We start from the raw sequence: 10,563 nt of genomic DNA, 5'->3' as shown, positions 1-10,563 counted from the left end.
CTCTGGGTTGTCCCCAGGTACCGGCTTTGAGAGCTCTGCTTCATATACATCAAACTTGCACAGGTCATCTGTTTTACATGTGATAATATGCATGTTTCAATGCTATGCCTCAAATCATCCCACCCTCACCTTCTCCCACATAGTCCAAAAGTCTCTTCTTTACATCTGTGTCTCTTTTGCTGTCTCTCATATAGGGTCATTGTTACTGTCTTTCTAAATTCCATATATATGCGTTAATATACTGTATCGCCATTTCTCTTTTAGACTTAATTCACTATTTTTTATGATTAACGTGTTGATTTGTATTAGGAAAAAATTTAAGTCAAACAGAAATAGAAATGTATTCTCATTTGGTTTTAGTTTGAGATTGTTTTAAAAAGTTAATGTTAATGAGAGTGCATGATGCATACTGTGAGTGTTATTGTAACGTCTTTTAAAAAGATGGCAGTTTTTGTTAGTTCCGGATGGAATCCAAATTTTTCTATGTAATGTCTACATTTTAGACCGTTAATGGATTCTATTAGATATGTAAATACCATTTGTACGCAAATGAAAATAGTATAATTAAGCATTTCACAAAATTAAAAATGTCATTTAAAATACTCCTTTTCCTTAGTGCGGTGATAGAAATTAGATGTCAGAGACTTAGCCCACTTGAGCAATGTTAGAGGGAGGGAATGTGGAGTGGGAAAAAAGCTTGGTCTTGCATGTGTGCATGCTAAGTTGCTTCAGTCATGTCTCACTCTTTGCGACGCTGTGAGCTGTAACCTGCCAGGCTCCCCTGTCTATAGGATTCTTCAGGCAAGAATACTGGAGTGCGTTGCCATGCCCTCCTCCAGGAGATCCTCCCAACCCAGGGATGAAACCCATGCCTCTTATGTCTCCTGCATTGGCAGGCGAGTTCCCAGCGCCACCTGGGAAGCCCTTTTGAACTTGAGTTTTATGATCATGAATATAATATTGAACCTTTGTTAAACATCTGTAAAATATAAACATTTTCCCACCTTTCTATAGGGTTGTGAAGACTTTAGCCCTTTGCTGATCACAGCAAGTATTTAATAAATGATAACTTGGATGGTGGTTTTACATGACTTGCTTTGTGTTATGTATCTTTATTATATATGTTAAGGGAGTTTTCTTTATTTACTTATGTGATTGCTTTCATTTGACTTGAGACCCAGGTTATTTTTTCAAGTTGCATGTATATGTATATTATATATACTTATCACTTAAGTAATTGCCTTTGTTTAGTGCCAAAGTATAAAGATGTTGTGTACAACAGGCCTAATTGATCAGTGAAAATAATTACTTCCACTTTTGAGAATATTTTCCACCTTTGGTTGGGGTGATTTTGTTTTACTGTTTTGGTAAGTTTATGATTTGAAAAGTTTCTGCTTTTTGTTGAAGTATGGTTGATTTACAGCGTTATATTAGTTTCAGTTGTTCAACACAGTGATTCAGTATTTTTATAGATTATATTCATTTAAAGTTATTGTAAAACACTGATTATATACCCTATCTTGTACATTGCAACCTTGATCTTATTTATTTAATAATTAGTAGTTTGTACCTGTTAATTCTCTTCCATTGTCTTGCTCCTCTCTTACCCCTCTTCCCAATGATAACCACTAGTTTGTTCTCTGTGACTGTAAGTCTGTTTCTGTTTTATTATATCCATTTGTTTGCTTTATTTGGGGGATTCCATATAGAAGAGAAAATATACAGGATTTGGCTTTTTCCCTCTGACCTCACTAAGCACAGAAGTTTCATAATAAGCACAACTCTATGGCTCAACTCATTTTCTAACCATATCTCTAAAGTACTAGCCAAAAATATATACTCCATAATCATATTGTCTGGATTTAAATTAGGCTGTATCACTACTATCTACAAAACTGCTAATCATCATGATCTTGACTTTCTAACTTCAGGAAAGTTATTTGATTCTGTGTCTGTTTCCTAATAGTTAAAATGAAAGTAATAACAATATATACCTTTTAGTGTAGTTCAAAGGACTAAATCAATGATCATATGTAAGGGACTTACCTCAGTGTACATTGTATAGTAAGCCCTCAGAATACTACTTTTGCCCTTTTTTATCAAGATATAATTGACATAGGACATTTGTGTTAGTCTTAGGTATGCAACAATGTTTTATATATCTGTATATAGTGAAATGATTACCGTAGTTTAGTTACAGTCTATGACCACTCAGAGTTATAATTTTTTTCTTGTAATGAGAATTTTAAGATCTACTCTCTTAGCAACTTTCAAATATACAATACAGTATTGTTAACTACGGAGAAGGCAATGGCAACCCACCCCAGTACTCTTGCCTAGAAAATGGACGGAGGAAATGAAAATGCTTCTCCTGCCATGGACGGAGGAGCCTGGTAGGCTGCAGTCCATGGGGTCGCTAAGAGTCAGACACAACTGAGCGACTTCACTTTCACTTTACACTTTCATGCATTGAAGGAAGACATGGCAACCCACTCCAGCGTTCCTTCCTGGAGAATCCCAGGGACGGTGGGGCCTGGTGGGCTGCCGTCTATGGGGTCGCACAGAGTTGGACACGACTGAAGCGACTTAGCAGCAGCAGTGTTAACTATGCTCACTATGTTGTACATTACAATCTGAAGATTTACTTAATCTTATAACTGAAAGTTTGTATGTTTTGACTTCATTCATTTGACCACAGATATTGTATTACATCTTGTTACCTTCGTTTCATCATTCATTTAACCTGTACTTATTGAGTGCCTACTGTATGCCAGGCACAGTACCAGATACCGAACCATCACTGAACAAAACAAAGTCAGTGCCCTCATGAAACTTATGTTCTAATGCAGGAAATTACAAATGAATATTGATATCAGGAACTGATGATAAACAAGTCCTATGAAGAAAAATAAGAAGATGGCAAATAATGGTGTTATGTAAGGTTGAATGTTCATTTTAGCTGAGACCATGCAAGTACCTGGAGAAGAATATTCTTGGCTAAGGTAACAAGAGTCTTGAGGCAGTACCATTCCTGATGGATGTGAAGAACAACAGCATCCTGAACTCCACTCCTATATCAGACTGTCTCCTGAAACTCTCCACTTGTGTTTCCACCATAAGCATTTCCAGAATAACATTCTACAACAAAACTCTTATGCTCCTTGTATACATAAAATTTGCTGTTAGAGTGTTCAGTAACTGCACAACTGCTCAACCTAATCTATAAGTAAACCCTATCAGTTCTACTGTTTAATATGCCCACTCCATCCACAGTGGAGTGAACAACAGAGAGAGTAATGTCAGATGAGGTCAGAGAAGTTGATGATGTGGGGTTTAGTAGACTGTGATAAGGACTTTGGATTTTACCCTGAAGGTGATGAGAATGCAAGATTTTGATAAGAGGAATGATATGATGTGATTTATATTTTTTAAAATTGCTGATTTTGTAAATAAAAGATTTTGAGACCATAGAAGCTGGAAGAATATTTAAGAAGCTATTTCATAATGCAAATGAAAGCTATGAGGAAGCCTTAGATTAAGTGATGGTGGTGGGGAGAAGTGATTGGATTGAGATTAATATGGGTATATTTGAAAGTAGAGCTGATAGGATTTACTGATGTATTAGATGTGAGCAGTTATGCAAATAGTGGCACCACTTACTAAACACCGTAAGGTCAATTTTTAATGTATATTAGCAGCATAAGAGCTATGTTGTAGAGTATTATTTTGGAAATGCTTATATTGGAAATACTCCACTTAAGTGGAGATTTTCAGTAGATAGTTTGATAGGAATAGAGTTCAGGGGAGAAGTCCGGATTAGAGATAAAAATTTGGGAATTGCCTCTGTGAATGATATTTCAAGTCACTGTACTTGATAAATAAGTTTGAATAGAGAAGAAGGAAGTTATGAATATAAGTCTGAGATGTTTAATATTTATCCATCAAGAAGAGGAAAGGATCCAGCAAAGAAGACTTAGAAGGTACAGCTGGAGTTAGGAGGAGAGTGTGTTATCTAGAAACCTAGTGAAGAAAGTGTGTCAGGGAGGAAGAAGTGATCTACAGTTCTAATGATGTTGGAAATTTAAGGAGAGGGTCTAAAGTAATTTCTAGGAGGGAGAATGTAGACAAAGTAGACTAAGGCTGCTCGATGGCCTGGCAGTTCTAGAGCCCATTTGAGGTGTAAGGTCATAAATTTAAACTGAGATCTTGTCACCATGGTTTGTAATTATAGCCATATTAATCTGCTCAGTTATGAGTACAAAGTAGAGAAAGAGTTAGATTTAGGGTTGAGATTTTTCCATGCAGGTATGAAAGAAGAATAGAGGGACAGGGGAGTTGTGTACATGCAGGAGAGTAATAATAATGAGGTGCCATAAAATCCAAGATGGCTAAGGAGGGAAGTGGGGCCAAACTCTGTGTACTTCAGCCAGACCAAATTTCTGCTGCCACTAGCCACATTCTGCTTTCTCACCTCTGCCTGTTTTCTGGGATGCCCTACTCCTTTCTCCTTCCTGCCACCTTTCGCAACTACCAGCCCAAACAAACACACACATACCCAATATCCATATGTTCAAATTCAATCCATCCTTCAAGGGATAGCAGACATGGTGCTTCCTTCTTAAAATCTTTCCTCATTAGCCCAAGTGATCTTGTTTCCCTTTTGAGCTCCTGTAGTACCAAGCTGGGTTTTACAGATTAGAGTATGGTATTTTACCTCTCCTACTGCAGTGTGGGGTTGCAGGGCACTTGAGTATGTCCCTGTATCCTTAGCATTTAGCTCAGTTGATGTGCAGCAAAGTTTGACAGGTCCATGAAAGTCTCAAGTAAAATGATTTCTTCAGTGTTTACCAAAGCAACTTTTGAAGCCAGTATTTCATAGAGGTTACTTTTACTTTCATCTGTGTATTCTTTTCTATTCACTGTAGTCTGTAGCAGTGCCATGTTGTTTTTAATTATTATTTCATTTATTTATATTGCAGGAGCACCTTTCCTTAAAGAAATACGTTATTGACATTGTGGTTGAAAGTACAGCTCCACCAGAGCCTTTGAAAGATGGAGAAGAGCGGCAGAAAAATAAGAAGAAAGCCAAAAAGATAAAAGCACGGATGAACTTCAGGTACCATGAAAAGAAAAAAGTGAAATTGTTAGTCTCTCAGTCATGTCTGACTCTTTGTGACCCTGTGGACTGTAGCTCACCAGACTCCTCTGTCCATGGAATTCTCCAGGCAAGAATACTGGAGTGGGTAGCCATTTCCATCTCTAGAGGATCTTCCTGATCTAGGGATCAAACCCAAGTGTCGTGCATTGCCGGTGGATTCTTTACTGACCAAGCCACTAGGGAAGCCCTCAGGAACTATAAATGTGCTTAAAAACAAAGAAAAAGTTTTAGTGGTGTATCATTTTTAATGTAAATCCAAGGAAGACTCTCTGCCCCTCTCCAAAAGTTTAAACTTGTTTGCTTCAAGAAAGCCTTGAAAATAATACTGATGAGCCTAATTTATAGCCACTTTCTTTGATTGAGAAAGAAAACTGAATATCGATCTAAAGCCCTTGCTTTCACCTGTTAAGAGCTCTTCTTATAATTGGATGCCAAAGCCCTGCCAAACTTGTGCCTCCTTCAGCATACAATAGTATGTTTAAGTATGTGTAAACCAAGCCTATTTTTCTTTCCAACTATTGATTTTTAAATGAAGTATCAAAGAAAATCAATAGCAATCAACAAATAGAAGTCTGCTGGCTGTAGTGTCAAATCCCATGACTAGGTTTAATCAATTTGGTTGCCTGTCACAACAAGAGAAAGTTCAAGAAATATCTTGAAATGGAAAGTGAGTTGTCAGACCTGTAGTTTATCATCAGCCTCCAAAGTGACATCTGAGGATCACACAGCTGTGTAGTACATCATTACCTCACAAGCTCTGAGCATCATCTGATGACTGATGAGTCTTGTTCCAGGACACAAATGTAGTTCCTCCTTAGAAAATAATTCTTTGCTATTTGAAGAAAGGTTGTCTGAATATATTGTTGCACCTTTATTCCTAAATGGTTAGAAAAAGAGAAGCTTGACGTATGGAATTATAGAAATACAGGTCTAGAATAATGGTGAACAGGTATTATCTCTCTATAGTTTCCAATTTCAGATTGTAATTAAAAGAAGATGTCCATTTCATCTTACATAATCAGTGGAAACTTGAGAGTACTCATTCAAGCAAAGAATAGAAAAGGCTTTTTTGGTTGGTTTTTTTTTTTTTTTTTTTTTTGTAGTTCCTTGAAGTTTCTAAGAATAGTTTTAGAGTATATACTTTAGGGTATTACTGGCCTTCGTTTCTAGTTTATGCTGAGAACTTGCTGACCTCCAGAAATGGTATTGAGTCCATTCTTTGGACCTTTCTCTTATTCCTCTATGTACACATTCCTTTGGTTAGTTCACCAGGTGTTTGTATTCTCCACCTGTTGATGACTACTGGTTTTATATCTCTTCAGTTGTACTCAAATTTAGTGTATCCAAAACAAGTTCCTGCTTTCTTCTCTGCATCTGCCCCTCCAAACCTCTCCTTCTAGTTTTCTCTGTATTAATAACCAGGTAAGTCTATTCTAGTTGTGTATGCCAGAACCCTTGAAATTGTCCTTGACCTTTTTCTTTCTCCCACGTCTCATCCAGCCTAACTGCAAATCATGTTAGCTTTGCTGTAAAGTACATTCAGAGACTCTTTCTCTAGCATCACTACCTCCCCCCTCAATCAAGCCTCCGTCATATCTCACCTGGATTATTGCAGTACTTCCCTGACTAGTCTCTTTGTTTCTGTCCTTGGCTTCTCACAGTCTATTCTAAACATGCTGGCCAAAGTGAACCTGTTAACATGTCAGATCATGTCACTTCTCTTCTCAAAGCCTCAGGGCTTTTACACTCCAGTTTTCCTCTTTCTGGACAGCTCTCCCACATATATCCGTAGAGCTTAGCACTGTTACCTCCTTCAGATCTTTGCTGAAATGTTAACCTTTTCAGTGAGGCTGTCCTTCAGGCTCTGATATATATATATATAGTAATGCTAGGTTATTAAAGGAAATTTTTAAATTATAGGAAAAATCCTATAATTCTGATGCTGCTAATTTTTTGGCATATACGTATCCTTCTATGCTTACATACCTATATCAATAATTTTTTTTATTGCAGTATGATTTATGTAAGTGAATGTAGAGATCGCTAATACAGTTTGTTGAGTTTTGTCAAACCTGCATACTCACGTATCATGTGTAAGAGCCTTTGATTGTTTCACAGTGTCTTTGTGTCTCTTTCCAGTCAGGCTTTCACCACCCTTGGCTCTTGGTAATCACTGACCTGCTTTCTATCCTCATAGGGTAGTTTTTCCTATTCTAGAAATACATACAAACGAAGCCTTTGTGGCTGACTTCTCTTACCAAGTACAGTTGATCCTTGAACAATGAGAGTGTTAGGAGCACTGACTGTCCATTCAGTCAAAAAATCCACACATAACTGACAGTTGGTGCTCCATTTCTGCAGTTCCTCTGTTGGTTAAACCTCCACGGGTTTGGCCAGCTGGGGACTGTGTAGTACTGTGGTGTTTACTATTGAAAGCAATCCAAGTATACGTAGACCCACGTAGTTCAATGCCGTGTTGTTCAAGGGTCAGCTGTATACCATTTTTGAGATATATCTGTGTTTTGACTTGTGTGTAGTTTGTTTTTTTTTTCATTTCATTTCATACCATTGTGTGCATATTCCATAAATTTTTATCTGTTCATCTGTTAATAGACATTTGGGTTTTCACTTATTTGGCATTTGTAAATTAACCTATCAAGTCTTTAGGTGTATTTACATTCTCCTTTCTCTTGGATAAATACTTAAAACTGAAATTCCACATTTTTTTCACAGTGGTGGTACTATTTTACACTTCCATCAGCAACCTGGGGGAGTCCCAGTAGCTCAACATTTGTCAATACTTGGTATTTTTAATTTTTAAAATTTTAATCTTAATTCCAGTTTTAGCATAGTTGTGTCTCGTGATTCTAATTTGCACTTCCTTAGTGATTAATAATATGTATTGAGTATCTTTCCATGTAATTTTTCACCACTCGTATCTTCCCTTATGACGTGTCTTTGAAGGTTTTTGCCCATTTTAAAAGTTGAGTTGTTTGTCATTTTATCTTTGAGTTGTTTATATATTCTAGCTACATGTTCTTTGCCAGTTATGTGTTATGTGAATTTTTTTCTGAATCTGGAGCTTGGCTATACATTTTGTTAGCAATAGCTGTTGATAAGCAAATGTATTTTTAATCGTGATGATATCTATTTTATCAATATGTTCTTTTTAGGTTTTATGCTTTCTGGGTTCTAAGAGATTTTTGTCTGACCAAAGGTTAAAAAGCCTTCATTTTTTTTTTTTTTCTAGAAGCCTTGTAATTTTAGTTTTGGCATTTAGATTTATGATCCGGCTCAAACAAATTAGTGGGTATAATATGAAGAATAGGTCCAGGTTTATTTTTCTGTATAGCCAGCCAGTGATTCCAACACTATCCACAGAAAAGATTTCCATTCCGATTACGATGTTTTAATACTTTGGTTAAAAAAAGAGAATCTCCCCTATGTGAGTAAGTCTGTTTCTGGACTCTCCTCTTCTACCCTGCTTTTCTATTTTGACACCTAATAAAAAATATAAATCACCCCGTGAAGTCTGAATCTGCTTCTGGTCTGTTCTCTTCCATTATTTTGTTCCTTTTCACACTGTCTTGATTACAGTAGCTTTGTAGTAGGTCTTAAGATAAAGCAATAGACGTCTTCAACTTTGTTTTCTTTTTGAAGTTTTGTTTTTCCAGTGTCTTACATTTTTACAAAAATATTAAGACCAGTTTTTACTATCTAAAATTAAAAAGTCTCTTGGGATTTTGATTGGCATTGCACTGATCTGTAGATAAGCTTAGGAAGAAAGGATATCCTGATAATTTTGAATCTTCCAATTCATGATGAGATATGTATCTGCATTTGTTTAGAGCTTATGTAATTTTTCTAGTAGTTTTTTGTAATTTTCAGTTTAAATGCTTTACAAATACTTCATTAAATTTATCCCTAATATTTTAAGTTTTTGTTTCTATTGAAAATTATATTTGTAATATTTTTTGTTGTGAACATATAGACAGAATTACTATTTGTATATTCACTAGCTATTGGGACCTTTCCAAATAGACTTATGAGCTCTAATAGTTTTATAAATTTATAAGATTTCTTTATGTACATAAACATATCAGAATAAAGTCAATTTTATTTGTTTTTTTCTACTTAGTATACTGTTTATTTTTTTCTATTGTCTATTGCACTGTGTTGCACCTTCTACAAAATACGAAACAGAAGCTTTGGTGCTGATCTTAGGGAGAAAGCAGTAGAGTTTTCACTATTACGTTATATTAGCTATAACATCATACCTTACAATTTCTGTAGATGTCATTTCTCAGATGGAGGGAGCTTTATTCTATTCTTAACTTCCTGATTGCTTTTTTCTTAGATTGATATACCATATTCTCACATGCCTTTTCTACATCTCTTAAAATGCACTCTTTCATTTTTATCAGTTTGGTGCATTATGTTGACTTGTTATGGCAGCTTTAGTGAGATATAATTTGCATCCTATTCCCATGTAGGGTATATAACTCTGTACTGACTTTTGAGTGTTAAGTCAACCTTATACTCTTTTAATAAGCCCCATTTTCTCATTATATATAATTTTTTTGTATATTGTTAGATTAAGTTTGATAACTGTTTGTAAAAGATTGGTACATTTATGCTCGTGATGTATGTCGATCTGTAGTTACAATATCTTTGTGTTTTGTAATCAAGAGAATGTTGGCTTGCTTAAGTGGGTTGAAAACTATTTGTGTCTGCAGGAGTTTCTATAGGATTAGAATTAGTTTTTTATTTAAATTATGTATATAATCAGTGAAGTCATACTTTGTATTTCTTCTTCAGTTTTGGTATTTTGTATCTTTCAAGTAGTTTGTCCACTTCATAGCAGTTGTTGAATTTATTAACACAAAGTTGCATACATTATTCCATTATACTTCTGATTTCTAGTCCTGCACATAGGAAGCTTGGAAATCACCACTCACTCCATCCTAACAACAGGTAAAAATGTGAAAAAAGTGAAAAATCAGCAGCTCTTCTTAGATGCATAAGATACATGAAGTACCAGTGTAGGATGCAGCCTTCCAAATTGGACAGACAGATAAGCAAATAGAGAAAATCACAACGTAACAAGAGCAGAAACCTCTGTGGAAATCAGTACTGGGGTAGGAAAACCTGAGCTATAATTGATGACTCTCCAGATGTTCAAGGTGGATGAATATGGGAGTCAGAACTACACAAGATCCCCACACTTCTGTTTACTTCACTTCTAAGAGCTCGATCAGGTTCTCAAAGTGAGTATCACAGCAAAATGCTTTTGCTTCCAGCAGGGAATAAGGAGCTGTTTTGAAATATGCCAGGGCATTTTGTTCTTCTTAAAAATATCTGCCTTCCCACCACCACCCTGTTACCAATATGAGACCAAAATAAAA

The 10,563-nt window shown here is 35.9% G+C and overlaps 1 protein-coding gene across 2 annotated transcripts in view; it reads left to right on the top strand.

The window, feature by feature from the left end:
• The window catches only part of SCAPER (S-phase cyclin A-associated protein in the ER), a 419,465-nt gene that overhangs the window by 166,849 nt on the left and 242,053 nt on the right, over positions 1-10,563 (top strand). For both annotated transcript variants that reach the window (XM_010843297.1, XM_010843296.1), the window contains exon 21: positions 4,980-5,116. In XM_010843297.1, the coding sequence (XP_010841599.1) occupies positions 4,980-5,116 (137 nt within the window). The remainder of the gene's footprint in view (positions 1-4,979; positions 5,117-10,563) is intronic.

The sequence above is a fragment of the Bison bison genome, unplaced genomic scaffold, assembly GCF_000754665.1.
Source record: "Bison bison bison isolate TAMUID 2011002044 unplaced genomic scaffold, Bison_UMD1.0 scf7180017864181, whole genome shotgun sequence".
Lineage (NCBI taxonomy): Eukaryota > Metazoa > Chordata > Mammalia > Artiodactyla > Bovidae > Bison > Bison bison.
This window is presented reverse-complemented; position numbering and strand designations above follow the sequence as displayed.